Genomic DNA, 18,951 nt, shown 5'->3' with positions numbered 1-18,951 from the left:
CTGGGCGCCGCCGGGACAGGTGCGGCCGCCTGGAGCCCTCGCGGGGATCGAACCCGCGCCCTGACAGCGGCCGGCGCGCGCCGCCAGGGAGAGGCGGCGGCCGCGCGTCCGGGCCGGCCACGCCCTTCCGCCCCGCCCCCCCGGCCTTGGCCCGGCGGATTGGCGAGCGGTGTGTGTACACACACGGGTCCGGGCCAATGGCGCGGGGAGGGCGCCTGACGTCACGCGTCGCGGCAGCCAATGGGCGCTCCCGGCCGGCAGACGCCGCCAAGCTTGTGCGGGGGAGCAGGACCGGGTAGCGCTGGGCGCGGGGCGGGCGCGGGGGGGCGGCGGGGCCGGGCCGGGGGCGCTGCGGGCGCTGCTGCCGCCACGCACCGGGGGCCGCCGGGGGGTCCCGGCTCCGCGGCCTCCTCGCCAGCGGCGAGTGCGCGGCGCCGGCCCGGCCGAGAGGCGTCGTCGGCGCGACTGGATCGCTCCTTGCCGCGGCGGCTGCCAAGGGACCGTCGCCGTCTCGTCGCCTCAGTGTCGCTGTCTGGGCCCAGCCCGCGTTGCCGCCCGCCTTACCTTCCGTCCCTGGCCGGGCCTGCGGGTGAGCGGGGAGCGGGGGGCGGGTGTGGGGGGCCGTGAGGGGGAAGGGCAGCGCCTTTCTTCGGCGATCAGCGGCCGCCGCCCCCCCGTGCCCCGGGCGGCGCGGTCCCGCCGGCCCTGCCGCCCCCTCCCCGGTGCCGCCGGGCAGCGCGGGCTCGCCCCATCTCGTGCCCCCGGTGCCTCAGGCCGGGCGGACCCGGGAGGCCGGGAACCGGTGCCCGACACCTGCGGGCGGGCCCGGGCGGCGGTGACAGCCGGGGCGCCTCCTCCATTGTGGGGCTGGGCCGCGCCGGGCTGTGCGGGCTGCGGAGCGAGCGGCGGCCCGGCCGCGGCCCCGGTCGGGAAGGCACCGGCCGAGAGCCCGGCCCTGCTCGGCGGTGCCTGAAGTTCGTGTCGGGGCGGTTCTCACCCGCCGCTCTTATCGGGACAGGGTCAGTCCGGCACAACAACAACAAAACTTCCCTGCCTGCCTCTTCCTGGGAGTTACAGGCCTGCCCGGGCTTCCAGCTGTAAAGGGCTCAGCGGCAGAGGTGAACCCAGTGTAAACACCGTCTGCTGGAGCTCAGAATACAAACAATGGGAGGAAAATACGGAATAAGCAAACTTCCTTGAAATGTGGAAGAAAACCGCAAATGAGACCGTGCTCCCTCATTGAGTAAAGGGGGGATGCCGAGCTGTGTATCACAGCTTGTGCTGCTCTCCTCTGGAGAAAGGACTTTGGGTTTCATTTTCTCTGTAAATTCTTGATTTGACAGAGAAAATGAATAGTTTTAATTGATATGATATAATATGCCAGGTAAACATTTTTTACAAATTATTTCTTGGTCAGTTTTCGTAATTCTGAAAGCAATTCAATTCTTTTTTTGACTCTTCATTAATATGGCTCACAGTGACTTTGTTTTCAACTACTATCACTGATGTAGCTTAATTATGTTGACAAAAGGTAGTAAAACGTTGGAGGTTGTGTAGTGATGTAACAAATTGCAACTTGATACAATCTTTGATTCAGAAATAATGTTATGCTGGTCAAAATGGATGCTGTTAAAAAGAAATTAATAGATTTTCTCTATTCCTTTACCCTTCCCAAATTAACCTCAGTTCTTTTGATTATATTATATCCTATCATACACAAAACCAGATCTGTGTAAGTGTGGCAAGGACTGAGAGGACCAGTGTTACAGGGCAAATGCAGACCTGTGTTTCACAGCCCCTATTTATGCCACATTGAAGTATTTTACACATTGAAGTATTGATTTACAGGAACTTCTGTTCAAACTAACATGGAGGGTGTTAAATATAGCGCTTTGAAAAAAAACATGGAGGACTAAGGAGAAGTTTGTGTTATAGAAAAGAAAAGACTTGGCAGGAGAGGTGGTCAGGAGGGAAAAAAAGTCAACTTTTCTTTTTAAAAGTTTCTTACTGTAAAGCGAGTCTAGTGCCTCTAGAAGAGGACAGAGTAACAGGTCAAATGATTTAGTTCTATACTAGAAGAAAAAAGAAAATGATTAAATATTAATAAGATTGTCTCATGGGTGAATTTAAGAGTGATCTTATATTACTGTCAAATTATTTGGCTTTCTTTTAACCACTTCCTCTTTGCATAGCAAAAAGAAACCATTTGACTTGTACTATCTTAATAGAATTAATTTTACAGCAAACACACCAGTGAGAGGAATGCTCTTAATTGCTGCAGAGGGTTCTGCCTGGTGGCCTCACTTCACAAAGTGGGAAGGTGCAGTTTTCAGAAGAGCATCTTGGCAGCAGCTCTCCAGTGTAAAAGGCACAGGCCAAGCTGGGCAGCAGCAGTGCTGTTCTGCAGGGGATGTCAGTAGGACAGGAGATTCCTTATCTCTGGCTGCTCTTGGCTATGTTGATGGCACTGTAGAGACCTCTGGTGCATCTGGCCACACTTCCTGAGCAGTTGTCAGCACCCTCCCACTGAAGATCTTTCAGTAGCTTTGGCTAAAATTGTTAAAGGTTTAGTGAAGAAACAGGGACAAAATTCCAGCACTACATCCTCTTCAGGGGTGTATGATGTTAGTTTAGATGTGCAGACCCTGTCACTGTGCCTGTGAAAGCTGAATGTCAATCTCTAAATGCAATATAGAGTAGTGATTTGCATGGTATGAAGGGAAGCTCCTGTAGCCCATCCTGTGTAGAGAGAAATATTTAAATTTCTGTATCCTAATGTGGAGCAGAATGAATTCTAGTCATAGCCAGTCTAATTCAGTTCTTGGAATTGCATTTCTTCTGGTGTGCTACCTTAATATAATGTTCTTAGGGCTGTCTCTAATAAGTGATAATTTCTTAACTTGTTTGCTTTTTCATGTTTTGAGTGTAATGGTGTAAGACTTTCTCCACTGCTTTTCCAATTACATTCACTGTACATGACTCTTGATGAACCAACAGTGAATCTTAAAATAGGGGAAAATCAGCTGTCTGTTCTTCTCCTAGGAAATACACTTGTGGATTTTTTTGTGCATAAAGCCAAGAAACCACTGGAATCAGATGGGTTTGTCACAAAACTTTAGGTATTAGGTGAGAAACAGCCCCAATGTCTTGGTGTGGTAATAGGGCACATAACATGGTGGAGCTGAGGGCACAAATGTCTGTGGTGGGATCTGAGAAACCAGGGGTATGCAAGGAAATATTGTAAAAAGGTGCAGGTGTGCTAGGGAGTGAGAGTTTTGTAGCAACTTCCTGGATTGATTCTTTATGTTTATTTTGTAACATCCAGTATCAGAATGAAATGAATTCTTTTTCCCCCCATTATTTGATTTGTAGACCATGATTCTTCTGCAAGGATCTGAAGCAGTAGTGTGATCTTATTTTCATAGTTTCATTAAAGGAACTCCTTTGCTCCTTGATCTGATGTCCTGTGTGATAGTTTCCAATAAAGGGTTTTACAGACTGCTCAAATTTACTTTTATGCTTTTCAGTATTTATAGCATAAAAATCAATCTAAGCAAAACTGCAGGCCTACAAAAGTTCAGTTTGTAAGACCACTATAATAGACCTGTAACAAAAGCACAGCTTTGTAGAATATCCTACTTCTGGTGAAATACAGAACAGTAATTGAATTAAAAAGATGATGTTTGAAAATAATTCAAGGTCTAGCTATTCACTTAGTACTGTTGAAGAAACTCTTTGCCTTTCAGAACACAGTTTGCAAAATCCACAGCCTCCTGTGAAGCCATTTGTGAGGATATTTGTACTTACTGAAACCTAAAGTAACTCCTGGATTTTTGTAGCACATGAAAAATAATGCTTTAGCCAGCTCACATCCAGTATTGGCTGTCACTATGGAGCCTGAAACCAAGCTGGGAAAAGATGAGTGTTTGGTTTTGTTAGTGTGCTTGGTTGTGAACTGCAGCAATTTAGGTGTTGGCACAGTTTCATTCTTTCTGACTTGATAATGTTTAAAAGAGGAGACAACTTGATTTTTGGTAACTTCCCAAATCATTTAAGCATGAATTCTAGAAGGGCTTTCTTTAGAGGTATCTTTGAAGGCATTATCCAGAATTGGCACAGCGCTGGGATCTTCCTGGTTTACAGTCCATAGGATATTTGACTGACATGAACAGCCAGGTTTTAACATGACCTGTAGAAATCATCCACTTTATAAAGGTGATGTTGTCTTCACTGTTTTGTGTTATTTCAGTCAGTGGATGTGCCCTGACCACCAGGTTTTACACAAACACGGTCAGAGGAAGCAGTGATGGTCGCTGAGACTGCCCCTGTTCCTCTTTGCTAGCAGTGAATGCAGTGCCCATGTCCAAACCATGGGATTTTTGTTAACATCTGGAGACCAAACTCCATTTGGGAATGTAATTCTGGTCTTGCAGCTCAATTTATTTTTTCCTGTGGAGCTTAGAGTATGCTCCTGTGTTTGGCAAGGCAGGTTTCTCCTGTTCCATCAGGTTCCTGCTGCTGCTAGGTTTGTGTTGGTTTGGGTGGGAATAGCAGATGATTCAGTTGTGGCTTACAACCTCTTTAGTACTTTTGTTCAGTGGAGTCCCTCACTGACCTCTCTTGGATGATTATAACGTCTGGCTGGGTGTATGGGAAGGTTAATTTGATAGGAATTCATAATCCATTTGCCCATGGGTGGTGTTCACAAATATGTTCTGTGTGAATAAGGGACCATTTTAATTCACTGTTTTCTCATTGCAAATTTCAGGGTGGGAAAAAAGAAAAACAAGGTCAGAAAGAAATTAGCAACAGGTACCCACTGTCCTTAAGGCTGTGAACTTTTAGTTGTATAGAGGAATTCTTCGACTTGGTAGCAGCTATTATAATGCTATTTGTGGGAATTAAAGCAAATATATCAGTAGCTACTCATTAAGGCTTGTTAATGCCAATGCATTGACATACTGAAAGTCACTTGGGAACTGTAATGGTCATCCAAGAATATATGGTGGTAACATGACCAGTAATTATGGATGAGATTAGAAACTGCAGGTGAAAGTGAGCTTATGTCCTCAGAGTGAAATAAGAAACCATGTGTACATGGGCTCTCCATTCCTTGGGAGGAAGGAGTTAGGTAACTTCCTTTTGTTATAAACTTGACCTTGAGATTTGAGGAATGTGAGAAATATATTTCTGTTCTCTTAAAGGTGCAATCAGGTTATTGTAAACTTCAGTTTATTTAAAGTTCAACTTGCAATTGCAAATGCATTCAAACATTTTTTTAGATCAGTAACTTCATACATACAACTGATACAATTTCAAGCTGTGTATTGATTTGGTATAACAGCAGACTTCTGCTCTCTGTCAAAAGCAAATTATTAATCCTGTTTCTTGCTGGATAAGAAATTGAGGAAGCTGTGATCTGGAGAAAAAAATATCCCCCTTCCTAATGGATTTTTGAAGCATGCACACACCCCACACACCCCAGTGAATTCTTCAAAAGCATACAGTAGTCTTCATATGGACAAGCCCAATGCAACCTTTTGTCACATTTCAATCCATAAGTAAATTCTGAGGGATCATGAATGCTTTTTTTCAGAAATGGAACTGGTCAGTCAGTGGCCAGGTCTGAGGCTTGGTCCTGTCCTGTGCACAGGCTGAGGTGGCCCTTGGAGCTCTCAGGGGTCACAGTGGTTGGAAAACTTTGTTATAGCCCCTGTCAGCCCCACTGCTGGAATTGTGACAATATTAGACCTGAGGTGGCTCTCTGAGAGGGCCAGGTAGCAATGGGAGCTGTTGAGGGTGTGCAGCATTGGGAAGGAGTGGAAGGTGGAAGAAGTGGGTAAAAGTGGAAGATCCCTGTTAGCAGGGGCGGGATCTCAGAGCAGTGCAGTATATTTCATTCAGCTGTGCCCTTCAGGTAACACTGTGTGCTGTAATCAGTATTTGTGAGCTTGTTCATCACCAGAAAAATCCCTTTTTGCCTTTGTACCAAATTATAATTAAATAAGTATGAAATTTTTGTAACCTTTACCCTTTGGTGAATACTGCCATAATCTTTGACCCATGCAAGAGTAGAGTTAAATAGAGGCATTAAACTACAGCAAAGCTGCTAGCAAACTATGAGGAAAATGGAAGAAATAGCTACTAAGTCTTCATAATCAAGTTGTTTGTTGTCATATAACTTGGTGGTTTTTAATTAAATCCAAATACAAAATTATCTTCAGTTCATTGGATGTTAAGATCCTTCCAGCTGCAAAGTGTAGCCAAAAGCATATCTCAACAGTGTGGTTAAACATTTCCATATATTTGTCAATACACTGATAATTCTGGAAATTTTTAAATCCCAATATTAAAACTTACAAAACCAAATTAATATCTAGACCATTCTCTGGTGTATCATACAGTGTATGGGCTGGTGTTAGGAAGAAGCTGGTGTGAAGTCTCAGTAGACAAAAAGATGCTGTTTTCATCTGAGCTTGATTGACAGAGGAGCCAATGTATTCTTGGCAATGCACAAACACCATCTTACCATGGTATTTTACAGTCATCACATAAATCACTCAATTTTTTTCAAATGTCAATCCATTGTGACAATGAAATTTCTTCAGGCAAAAATGTGTTTGTGAAAATACAGTGTGCTGTTTACTCTGAAAGGAAGTTGTACCTGCTCCTTACTACTGAAGCAGCAGACTCCCAAGTGTTGTGCCCGTATAGTAGTCAGCTATGGGCTAGAAACCCAGTCAGAGAACAAAAACTGAGCTTATAGAATAGATAAAAGTTGTCTATAAATCTCAAAAAGATGTTTTAGATCATACTTTAAGTGTGCATGAATGTGCTGATGTCAGGCCCTGTGTACTCTATCTTGAATGACAGTGAGCTGGTTTGGGGAATTAAAAGAGCCTTCAAAGGTTCAAGTGCTTGGGAATTATTCCACATGTTTAATGTAAAGTTCTCCTCATTTGGACAATAAGAAACATGCTCCACCCCACTGATTTAGCAAGAAGCCGTGATTGCTGCCCCCGTTGTTGGCACTGAGCGTGTCCAGGAACGTGCCTGAGGAGCAGCCAGGCCCAGGCTGCTGGGAATGGGCACCCAGCACGGGCAGCCCTGGGCAAGCAGCAGAACTTGAGGGTCAGCAGTGCAGTTGAATGAATGGAGACCTTGAGCACTTTCACTAGGAGAGAGTTTGAATCCAGCTTTGGATTTTCTTCCCATGTTACGTGTTCTTCTCACTCAGACCTGTCTTCATTGCTGGGATGCAGGATATTGAGTAGCCTCCATCAAACAGTGCTTTTTCTAGTCAGGTATACATGTACAGTCATATACTGTGTACACTAGTAGTAAATAATGGGTACAACAGTGAGTAAATACAATAAATAGTGGGAGTAATTGGGTTGTAGCATTTGGGATCCACTCCGAGAGTCCCGAATGGAATCCAGTTCATTTGTTGCCTCAGTATTTGCTACATTCAGCCCTTGAGGGGACATTTGCTTTTAGCAAACCCTCCAGTTTGGTGGATCTCTCATGGAGCTGAAGTGCTACAGTTTATACTCATTGAACTTGCAGGAATGCCTCCTCTGTTTTTCCGAGTTCTTTGTGCTGTGTGAACTTGAGTCATAATCACTGCTGTTGCCAGGAGGTGTCAGTTAATTTTTTTGATGATACATTGGCATTTTGCTCGATCTTAACTACAAGATGAGATCTTCACTTTCAATTTGGGTTCAGGTAGTTTTATCTTTCATTTGGATCTAGGTTTAAAGCAGTAATGCTCATTTCCTTTTTGTGTTGTATAGTTGAGAGAACTTCTGTGCTTTGGATTCGCAGGCTGCAGCCTTTTAATTCAAGTAAAGGTGATTAAACAATGACACTTTTAAACTGAATACTCTTCTCAAATTATTTTATTTTGTTAAAAATTTGTAATATCATTCGGTGGTCAAGTCAGACTTGCTTTGTTCAGTCTCTCTAATCACCTTGTCTGATATCTACTAGGACTGTTTTGAAGGCATACAGTTGCTCACAGTAAAGGCTGGAAAAATAAGTTGTGGTACCTGCCAGACTTTCATCATACACGTCATGGTGGAAGTTCCTTTCAAAGGCTTCCTTAGAGCTACTTTCTAATGTTATTTTCAAAATAAAAATTACTGTGTGACAGCTGAAGATGGTGACTTATTTCCTATCCTGTGTGTGTGACCTGTTGAATATATACCTTGGTTGGCTTTTTTGAAGAGCTTCATTGAGTGACAAGCTGGATGTTATATGGCATTCCTGTCTTGGTTTTTTTTTTAAGTTTTTTTTTTCCAAAAAGGAGTTAGATATTGAAACATGTTTTAGGAACAAGCTGGAGAAACACTTCCTGAGAGCAGGTGGATTTCTGATAAGTACTTAATAATTTTGAAATTTTACTGATCTGAAAACTTGAGACACACTGAAGCAGCATATGTGTAACAGGTGGTCTAAGCCATGAAGATGCTGTGCATAAATTAGTGGTTTAAAACTGAGCCTGTACTGATTAATAAGGAGTCTTTTTGTTACTGCTGTCCTCTGAAATCAGTCTTGTAATAGTTGGAAGTTAGTACTATGGAGAGGGATATGAAGAGTATAAATCACTTTCTTGTGGAAAGACTGATGTTGTACAGGTTTCTTTTTCTTGAAACTCATCACACTTTCCTCTTAGCTGACCCAGTTACCTGGAATAATTTTCACTTTACAATACTGTTTATCAGGTAAATGAGAAAAAACACTCCTTAGTGGTGATAAAAATCATCCTAGGATACTAAAATATCTCTTTTTTTTAATCTTTTGTGTGTTCTGTAAAGACTTTTCATCATAACAATTTAGGTGATTGTCCAGTAGTCGTCTTCATTTGTAGATGTTTAGTGCTGATGTAATATTACATAAATGGCACTTTCTGTGGGAACTGGCCTCTGGCACTGAGGAGGATCTTTGCATGGTGCTGGTCTAGGTGAGGGTCTGACTTGTACTGATCAAATTTTAGAAGAGAAACCAGGGTAAGTTTGGTAAAGCAGAGAACAGATTGTTATGTTGTCTTATGGGGTAATTTAAAAATAAGACTGGGCAATAGATTGAAAATAAACATAAGAAGGAATGCAATGTTGTCCTGCAGATAACTGTTTTCTGTTTTGCACTGTTTGTTGCACTGGAATTCAGCTTCAAAATCACCAAAAGATCAGAATAGATCTGGCATTTAACTTGTAGTTAGAATAGGTACAGATAAAACTCCTGTACTGTTTTGCTATAACTAGAGCTTGATTACCTGGGCTTTTGTAAGTTTCATGCTCAAACTGGCTTTTTAGTATCAGTGGCATAAGTGATTAGAAAATATGTTCTAAAGGAAGCTACAGCTCAGAGTTTACAAAGTCAGGCAGTTTGATTGGCTCCTTGTACCGTACAATATATGACCAAAAGGCAATTTTATGGGAGTGGATTATAAACCAGGACTTAGCCTAGGAAGGGACAAATGTAGTTCCAAAAAAAGTGATGTTTGTGTCTCACGTGCTCTGGGCTCTGTCTTTATGCAGCTTCATTTCAGCAGAAACCAGCTAAAGAAGAAAAAAGGTTGAGTTTTATGTTTTTCTGTCTGTGTGGTGCAAGCACATGCAGCAACTGGGAATGAAGAAAATCTCCATTTTGAGGCCATCTGTGTCGGTTCTTTTGTCTGAACCTGACAAGAGGTCATGGCAGATGGTGGGGTCACAAAGTCTGGCTGCTCGGGCTTGACAAAATGTGTTCATAAAGCTGGAAGAATCCCAACTGTTCTTACTGGCTGAGGAGCATTGTGGCAAAGGACTGTAATAGTTTATGGACAATACCTTCTGCATCATTAAGCTTGACAGCAAATAACTTGTCATGATGAACCTAGTTTGCTTATCTGCAAATAAGTTAAAACTGCTCAGCAATTATGTTCTTAACTACATTTTATTTGAGTGAATTACTTGTAAAGCCTCTTAAAGAGAGGGAGGTCAGACTGCAACGGGAATTTTGGCCAGAGCTGCAGATGATGGATTTGGAGAGTTCATCTGCAGGGGTCAGAAATGTCAAAAAAGAACAGGCACCAAAGATCATAATTTTCAGATGCATTGCAAGAATTCAGTATTTGCTCCTTGCCATGACCTCTGTAGCTTTATGGCTTCAGGTTTCAGGATTACTACAGATCCAGTAGCTCCTTTCCCCAGGGTGGGAATAGATACCTCTTTGTAGTATCTTCTCTAAAGCCAGAGAAAAATTTGTATTATTTTCTTGGGTGTTTGGTGGTGAAACTAAAATGTACAAGTTTTCACAGGAGAATGTCTTAGTAGATTTGTGTGGTGTTCTGGAGTAACTGCTTCATTATGGCTGCAATAAAGGGAGGCACCAAGGAAGATAAGTACAATTCAATCAACAGGAAGTGGAGGACGCCTCTATGCTGAATAAAATGGTTTTCCACTAACAGTTTAATTGATATGATGTCTGAATAAACCAAGAAACGTGTAGAAACAGCCTAGAATTCAAAATTCTCTGGGTAATCCCAAACTACTCCAGCAGTGATGGGATGTGATGGTAGAGTTCCTCATTAGTTGCACGCACTCCTAAACAACCCCTGGCACTTTCCTGGAGGGAGGTGAAGACAGTGGCCATTCTCAAACTTGACATAGGTTAAACCACAGAGGAAATGGCATAAATGGCATCCTGCTTTTGTAGCTGCTGAGTTCTGCTGTAAATGGTCATGACTCTTCTTTGATAAGTAGTTTAGGTATCTTCCTAATTTTACTGAATTGATTCCACACTTAAGTGTGAACAGTTCTCTCTCTCTTATTCATCCAAATGCAATTCAGATGTCTTTTGTGGTCCATTTTTAAACTGCAAGTAGTATTTCTAAAGTACTTTTCAAGGTATCTAAACATTTTGTCAAGTTAATTCTATCTTTAAAATGGTTTGTGTTGACAACATTGATTTGTAACTTTTCTTCTGTTTTCTGTAAGGCTTCTGGAAGCTTTCGTTTAAAAAATAAGTCACTTTAAACTATTTTTTGGTGATCTAACATTTTTATCTTTTCCTGGAATTCTAATATTATAATTCTAACTACACAGGTTTAATGAAAAAGCATGGAAATATTTAAAAGATTATTTAGAGCTGAATTTTTTTTCTTGCATGTTTCCTAAAAATTCTGAGTGTTTTCTGTTTTTTCTATATATACATTTGATTTAAAGCCTTCTCTGTTGCTGGCTAAAGAGACAGTGGAGAGAAGTAATTCACTTCCATTTTTAAAGCAAATCTGCATTAAATGCAAAAATTGCATGGTTTTAACTACAAAACTTTAGCAATGATATAACATTGTTTGCTAGCAAATTAACGTAGTCAGGCCTTTATGTAAGTTGGGCGTTTATACATAGGATTTCATCTCTGCCTCTTCCAATCAATGACCATTTTTAGTATTTCTGCAGAACCTGACTATTGTGGGGATTATTTTCTCAGAAGCTTGGGTTTCAACTAAGATATTTCATTAACTGTCTTACAGGATGTTCATTTTAAAGATTCTGTGAAGATGAAAAGGGATATCTTATGGCTTTATGAAATATAAAGCAATACTGTCTGACATGACGGCAAAAAATGTAAGTATGGCTCTTCAACATGTGTTACTGTTCATACTGGCATTCTGCCACTCACTGCTGACTTTCAGAACTGTGTGGACAAATATAAGAAATCAGTCACAAAGATCTTCAAATTCAGAAATCTTGTCTGATTTTTGTATACCACAAATATGTATCCCATCATCTTCTGCAGTATTTTGATAAATTTATACTGGTTAGAATCTCTTTAAGCATGTGGAGTTTAGTTGGTCAGATTGATAACTGAGGCAATGTTTTATGCTGTTTTCATATTGATCCATTCAGGTCCCTTCCAATTTGAGATATTCTGTGAGTCTGTGATTTCTCAAACATTTCTTCAAACTTAGGTGAAAGCTGCACATTTTGTTGAATTTTCTCACCTTTGCACCTCTGTAAAATCCTTCTAACTGACTGAGTCTGAGTCTCAGATCTCAAGAAAAAATAGAAAGACTGCATATTATTTGGCTGCTGTTGGTACACTCTTGGTTTCTAGAAGACTGGAGGCCTTCTGCTTCCTTTGCTTGCTCATTACCCAGCCTGTAGTGGTGTCTCAGGCTCTATATTTGACTCCTCTATCCCGAGTTCTGAGGAAGCTTATGAAATGTCTTAACATCCTGACCTTAATTTTCTGCCTAATTAGCTGTGCTTCCTGAGATACACAGCTTGTGTAGAGAACAGTTCTGGTTAATCCTGGTGATCAGTGAATTGAGGGTGACTTTGGGCCTTGGGCAATTTGCCTGTTGACATCCTGCATTCTAGTTAAATCTGAGTGGGTTTAGGAGCCAGCACCACCAAAGAAGTGCCCCACAATGAAAGTGCAGGCAGCCCAGGATTGTGCTCTGTTCAGTAACTGCAAAAGCTTTTGTGCATATTGGGTTAGATTGGTGCCAATGATATAGTTTGGTTTAAATTAATTCTCAAGTGGTGGAAATTTCTGTTGGCTTTATTAATAGCTTCATTTGGAGTGTGGCTCCAGGCTTTTGAGGTGTCTTATATCTCACTTTTTGATTCAAGCTTACCAAGACATAAAGTAAACTGATGTGTATATTCAAAGCCCTTTGCTTATTATTTCATAGGTCATATTCATCTCTAGTACAAATAAATAATTCTACTGATGTATGTGGGACAGCTGCACAAATCCAGGTCATTTGTGGCTTTGACCTTTTGTTTGATGCAGTCAAAGGATAAATACCAATCCCAATAAAATCCATGGAGTGCTGTGTCACAGAGTGGCACAGGCTGGAGGGGATTTCAAGAGGCCATCTACTCTAGGGTTTTGTGTAAAGCTCTTTGACACTGGAGCCCAACTCCTTGGTGCTTTGCTCAGGGCTCCATCAGGGCTTTGGCTTTTGAAAATCTCCGAGGACAGATGTGACATTCACTCTGGGTAACCTACTCTTGTTCTGAATATACAACTATAATTTGGTTGTTTATTTCAGCACAATGCTGTGGTTACTTTAGAGAAGAAATGTTTTATTGGTATGCATACTTTAAAATTTTGCATGTCAAAATCAGTCAAACCTAGTCAGATACCTAATATTTATGGGTTTATGTTTAAAAAAATCAGCTGCTGTGGTACAGATGAATGTAGGACTCAGTTTTCATGTTTACCTGTTCATGTGGTGGTCATATGCTTTGTGTCATTGGTAGCACTTCTTAGAGTTTTCCCAGCCTTGGTTACTCAGAATTGCTGTGGTTCCTCAGAATAGTGTGAGCCCTGGTGTTTCCTGGTGCTGTCAGAAGGCCATCATGCTTCTGAATTTGCAGAGTTGCAGGGTTTAGATTCTGTATATGCCTGGGGGTTCTGCAGCTCAAAATTTGTTTCAAATGTAAGGTTAATATTTGTTATAGTGTCAGAAATGGTTTAGTGATCTGCAGAGTGACTTGAGGGAGAGAGCTCTCTTGGGAGGGTACTTCCATCCTTTTCCTTTATGTTGAAGCATCAAGGAAAGGAAGTTTTAAAGTACTGGAATTTGAGCATCTTCCAGAAACTCTTGAAGGGCTTCTGTCAAATGTGCATGGCAGGAAGCTGCCACCTCTGCATTCTGCAATCACTGCTGCTCAGCTGGGCATGTGTGTGCTCCTGCTGCATCACAGCCCTCCAGTGAGCTGTAGCTGGAATGCCACAGCTGGAATTTCCACCTTGCAGGAAGCTGTGTTGAGCAACCTCCTGTCCAGCCAGCTTGTGCTTCAAGCACGTGCCAGACTGTTCCTGTGGACTGGATGTGTGTGCAAGATGAAAAACCTTCCCCATTGCTGTTTTACCTTCCAAACTCCGAGTGTGTGGTGGGAAAATTATCCAGGCTGGGCTTGCTGCTCATTTTCTTTAAACACAGGACCCTCTCTGGTATCTGTCTGTGGAATATTGCTTGTGGGTAATTTGACCTTCCTTAGAAAACTCATCCGACCAAAGAAGCTATGAATAATAAAATGTTGAATAAAAGTTCCAGGTTCTGTTGGAAAAAAGATGTTTATGTGCTTACCATATACATTGTGCCCAGATGTAATTCAAATCACCCTGTCCAACTGGGTTATTTCATTCTTTCCTTCTATAAGAAAATGTGGGGTTTTTTCTTGCCTGTTTTGTCTCTCCTTTCCCATCAGTCCTTCAGGTAAAAAGACACCAAAAGAGTATTAACAAATGGAAGAAAAAAAGAGCAAATACTCATGGTAAATTTTAGTTTAGTTTACTCAAACAAATGAGTGATATAACTTCAGCAAGTTTTTTGAATAAGACTGTGAAGTTTTGATTGTGAAGTTATTTGTCAGTGCTTCTCAGAGGGTGGCTGTCTTGCCATAGATAAGGTCAGTTAAATGTCTGTGGTGTTCTCCTTTCACATTCAGCATGGAGCAGAGTTTCACTGCTGAGGGTGGTCACAGAGAATGCCCAGCCAAGCAGCAGGGAGGGCTGGGCTACAGGAGCTGCTCATGGCAGTTGGCCCCATCCAAGACTCTGGCTGTGACTCTTTCTTTCCCCTCACCCTGTTTGGAAACTTAGTCACTAACAGGAAAGGCAAACACACCTCTAAGATATTCAGTATATGCAAAGCCTGCCAGGTCCTTTCTTCATCTTCCATCGTGGCTGGGTTTCTTGTGCTGCAGATGAACAGAAGAGAGTCCAGCTCCTGCCATCCCAGTAACCAGGCACTCTGGGCCAGTGTTACAAAGTAGAAATATCACAGGAGCAGTACAAAAAGTAACAAATGATACCAGTTAAGCATTGGATTGTGTACTGGTTCCAGCTTAGGAGTTGTTACAGTACAAGATTCCCAAAAGCAGTGTGTGGTGTCTCAGATAAGTGTGGCCTGGGACCTCTTGAACACTGAGATGGAATCCTATGAAGGCCCTGCTGTGCTGCAGTATTACAATGTTCCATCACACATTGCTTCTTCTGAGGACTTAGGATCAATCTTCTGCAGGAGAAACAAATTCCTTTAGATCTGCCACATTTCTCACTTCGGTTCTCATGAAATTCAAGTTTGTTTTCAAGCTCTTCTAAACTTAGATACAAGGATTATAAAATTGAGAGAAGTGCTGCTCTTTGTAAATGTGCTACTAGGATCATTGTAATGAAAACAACATATTTCTATGCAAACTGAAGTTCTGTAACTTTGTGTCATTTGGATCACTGAAGTACAACATACACACAAAATCTTTCAGAGAATTAAATGTACAAGTTAGAATTTTCATTCTGACACTGTATATGTACGTCATCCTCAGTGTTTTATTGAAACACTGATCTGAATAGGGAAATGTACACTTGTAGATCTAGAGCTGAATGTTCAATTGTGAACACATTTCAGTGCTGTCTTTGAAGATGTTCCTTGTAATCCCTTCTCTTGGAATGAGTTGAGGCCCATAATCTACCATGATATTTATCCCTGTGGGCCCCTATTCTTTCCCTGAATTTAAAGTTTCTCCCACTGGTGTTGTTCTAGTTGCCACAGAGGCAGGCAGGGCTCCAGGGAGAAGCTGGCACTGTTGTTGGTGTAAAGGCAGCAGAGGTGTGAGCCAGCAGTGCAGCCTCTTGTCCTTGGCCGGGCCTTGCAGAGCTTTACCCTGTGCAGCTCCCAGCTGTGCCAGCCTCTGTTAAACATCTCCTCAAGAACACATCCTCAGGATGAGGAGCCCCAGTGGCCTCTTGCCACACAAGGAGTGTTCCTTGTGCCCGTGCACAGGAGAGCCTGGAGTGCTGCTCTTCTCCTGGCTCTGCTGCCAGACCTGCCAAGGAGACGCTGTGGTTGGTTTGTTTGTATGTCCTCTCCCCTTGCCCTGCTCGGGCCCTCCCGGCCCTGCTGCATGGCTGCTGCACCGGTGCCACCTGCTGGGAGACAGCCCTGCGGTGGGAGGGACAGTGGGACAGCCTCTGACACAGCCCCGGGGGACAGCACAGCAGCCCAGGCTGGGAGCGAGGAGGCTCTGGCTGGGTGTGCCAGGAAGGGCAGGGAAGGGACAGTCTGACAGTCACAATGCCTGAGATAAACTGAGGGCTCGTTTATAGGAGCACATCACTGAGCTCACTTGGGCAGTGTTCTACAATCAGAGTAGTGCAGCAACAGTTGATCTTCCTACGTGTCTCCTGATGGGGGCAAAATTTTAGTAGAAGTATTTTCAAGAGTCTGTCACAAAGCAGTGTGTGCAGATTTTCCCCTACAAAAATTACCTGCTGAATATTGAGAGACTGAATGCTTATAGCAGCTATTCTTTTGTCTTGTGTAGTTTATTTTAGTTAAGTTTAATTTACCTAAAATTAAATGATGCTCTGACAGGAGTATATTAAAATTCTTCAAGTGGCCCTAGCATAGGTTCCATTATTGCTATATACATCTGTAAAATAAAGCAAAATGTTTGATCCTTCATCATATGATTGCCTTCTTTTAACTTGGATAGTGGAACCCTTTGTCCCAATGATTTACAGAAGTACTCAAATTTTATAATATTTTAAAAAGAGGTTGGGATATGAGGGACTTCCCATCTCTTCCCTTCCTCATCCAGGATGATCTTGTGTTTTTCTGTACAAACTAAACCTTCCTATGCTTTGTGTGCATGCTAAAGTCTGAGTTGCACTATTCTGTATAAGATTTAAGTTTTCCACATCTGCAGTAACTTCCCCTCAGTAAATCAGTGTATCTCTGAAGACTAGGGAATGTATTTAGAATGAATAGTCACATCTCCTACCTGTAGAGTGTGCAGCTTGGTGCTGAGGCAATTGGACATGGGCAGATTTCTGCTGTTATTGGTGGCAGCTGCTGCTTTGGACTTGGAGGGGATGGTGCCTTACACCATCATAGCCAGAATGGGCTGCTTGGGTCATATGTAGTACACAGAATAATCAGGGGGTTTTTTAGGTAACAACTTAGTTAAAAGTAGACTTTCCAAATGTCCTGGATACCTTGCCTTGAGTCTCATGCACTTGTTAGATTCTACTGTCCATAGGATTATGATGTTTCATAATGCAGAAAGCTTTCATAATATTGTTAGTTGCATATTAGAAAACTTAGAAAGGTTTATCATATTTTAAGACTTCAAAAATGTTTTGTTCAGGTTGGTGTGACTTCCACAAATGGAGACTTGAAAGGATTTATAGATCAGAACCAGAGTCCAACAAAAGGTAAGAGAATTCTATTTGATACATACATTAAGACTTATTTCACTGCAATATATGATTCACATTTGGGATACTCAGAATTTAAACGTTCAAAATGTATTTCATACATCCCCACTGTAGTTGTTCAATACCAACATGTAAGTGTCAGTAGCAAAGATAGGAAGGTCTTTAGGATTTCACAGGGGAAAAGAAGGTGTAATAAAAATAATAAGAGCATAACATAAGCCCTTTTTTCATTCCTTGATGGTGAATAATGTGCTGAATTTCCCAATTTCTAGCCCACCCTAAAGTTCCCTGATTCTGTTTTTGTCAAAATGACAGAGAAGGCTAAGCATGATGTCATACTTCTTTCTAAATGTCCTGCACAGTTTACAATAATAATTATGTTTTGTCCTGTCCTGTTTTATCTTAGCACTTCTAGATTAATCACTTTTGACTCAAAAACAATTTATGATCAGTCATAACAGCTATGGTATTCCAGTAAAATAAACCCCTTATCTATATTAGAAAACTCAAGGATTTGCAATTCAGGAAACATTTCAATCAACCTTTCTAAGTAAATACTGGTTTGCTGTTATCCACTGCAATAATCCAATGTGTGTAGTAGCAGGAAGGTTGATTTCTGGCTGATGCCATCAAACCTCAGAGACTGAAAAATTGAGACAACTAAACAGAAAATGGCTGGAGCTACAGCATCTTCCTAGTTTTCTAAACTTTGCAGAACATGACAAAGTGGTGGAGGCCTTTGAGAATTATTTATTGCACATTGTGCTTCATTGTTTTGTGATTATTGTGTTGTGATGTTAGGGGAAAAGACTAAGCAACATTTTCAAATAATTTCTGAAACAAGCAATCGATTTGTCCAGAAAATAACTGAATAACTTTTCTAAAGTATGAGTCATTACTGTTGGGAATATCCCAGTGACCTGTATCCTACTCTTTATCAGATTTTGCTTCTGGGATGATGGATGCATATTACCTCCATTTTTGTATATTTTTTAAAATGCTATAATTTAATGATTTTTTTGTTAACCTTGAGGTATAGTTAGAAATTGTTGCCATCTCTATTGAACTAAAATATCTTGTTCACAATGGATTACTCTTCTTAGAACATCAAATATTCTATAAAAGCTGGGGAAACTTCTACAGATACAACCAATATCTAAGCTGTCTCTTACTTTCAGTTTAAAATATCCTTTACTTCTTTTGGCATGTCCACTGTTGAACTCTGGAAATTATGGAGGGGGGGGAAAAAACTCCAAACAGGCATTCAGATCCACTGTCTCTTAACAGGGCTTTGTGAGCTTCCTAGTAAAGGCACTTTGGTTTCTTTGGGGTTTTGTTTGTTTTGGGGGTTTTGGTGGTGGTGGGTTTTTGTTTGTGGGTTTTTTGTTGTTTTTTTTAAATATACATTATTTAAATTAAATAATTTGCTGTAATAAAAATAAAGGCAATTTATTGCTACATGTCTGGGCCTGTTTATACTGTGCCTTCATAACACCCTTAGACTGAGGCGTGATGCATTTATGATGTGTTCAGAAACAGAGGAGAGAGGGCATTTGCTCTACTGAAGACCTTTTTGAAAGCGTTGGATTTCAAGGGCTAGACATTTTTGCTTAAAAACAAGTTGCATTTTTCTTTTCTCTCCAAGAAGAAAACTGTGGTGTGTGTTTGTTATCTGCCCTGCCCAGCAGAGGGGCCTGGGGGGAGCAGCTCAGTGGAATCCCAGAGCCCAGC

General features: G+C 41.8%; 1 protein-coding gene across 5 annotated transcripts in view; it reads left to right on the top strand.

Annotated features, from left to right (window-relative positions):
- Positions 1-322: 322 nt before the first annotated feature.
- TFDP2 (transcription factor Dp-2) overlaps positions 323-18,951 on the top strand; it is a 54,117-nt gene continuing 35,488 nt past the window's right edge. For 3 of the 5 annotated variants that reach the window (XM_054639138.2, XM_054639139.2, XM_054639141.2), the window contains exons 1-3: positions 323-589; positions 11,516-11,609; positions 17,151-17,217. In XM_054639138.2, coding sequence (XP_054495113.1) covers positions 11,568-11,609; positions 17,151-17,217 — 109 coding nt within the window. In that variant the 5' untranslated portion in view covers positions 323-589; positions 11,516-11,567. Of the gene's footprint in view, positions 590-11,515; positions 11,610-17,150; positions 17,218-18,951 lie in introns of those variants that run through there. The other 2 variants (XM_054639136.2, XM_077183921.1) reach the window with 2 other exon arrangements.

Source organism: Agelaius phoeniceus, chromosome 10 (assembly GCF_051311805.1).
Source record: "Agelaius phoeniceus isolate bAgePho1 chromosome 10, bAgePho1.hap1, whole genome shotgun sequence".
Classification (NCBI taxonomy): Eukaryota; Metazoa; Chordata; class Aves; order Passeriformes; family Icteridae; genus Agelaius; species Agelaius phoeniceus.
The sequence above is the reverse complement of the archived record's forward strand: the minus strand, read 5'-3'. Positions and strand labels throughout refer to the sequence as shown.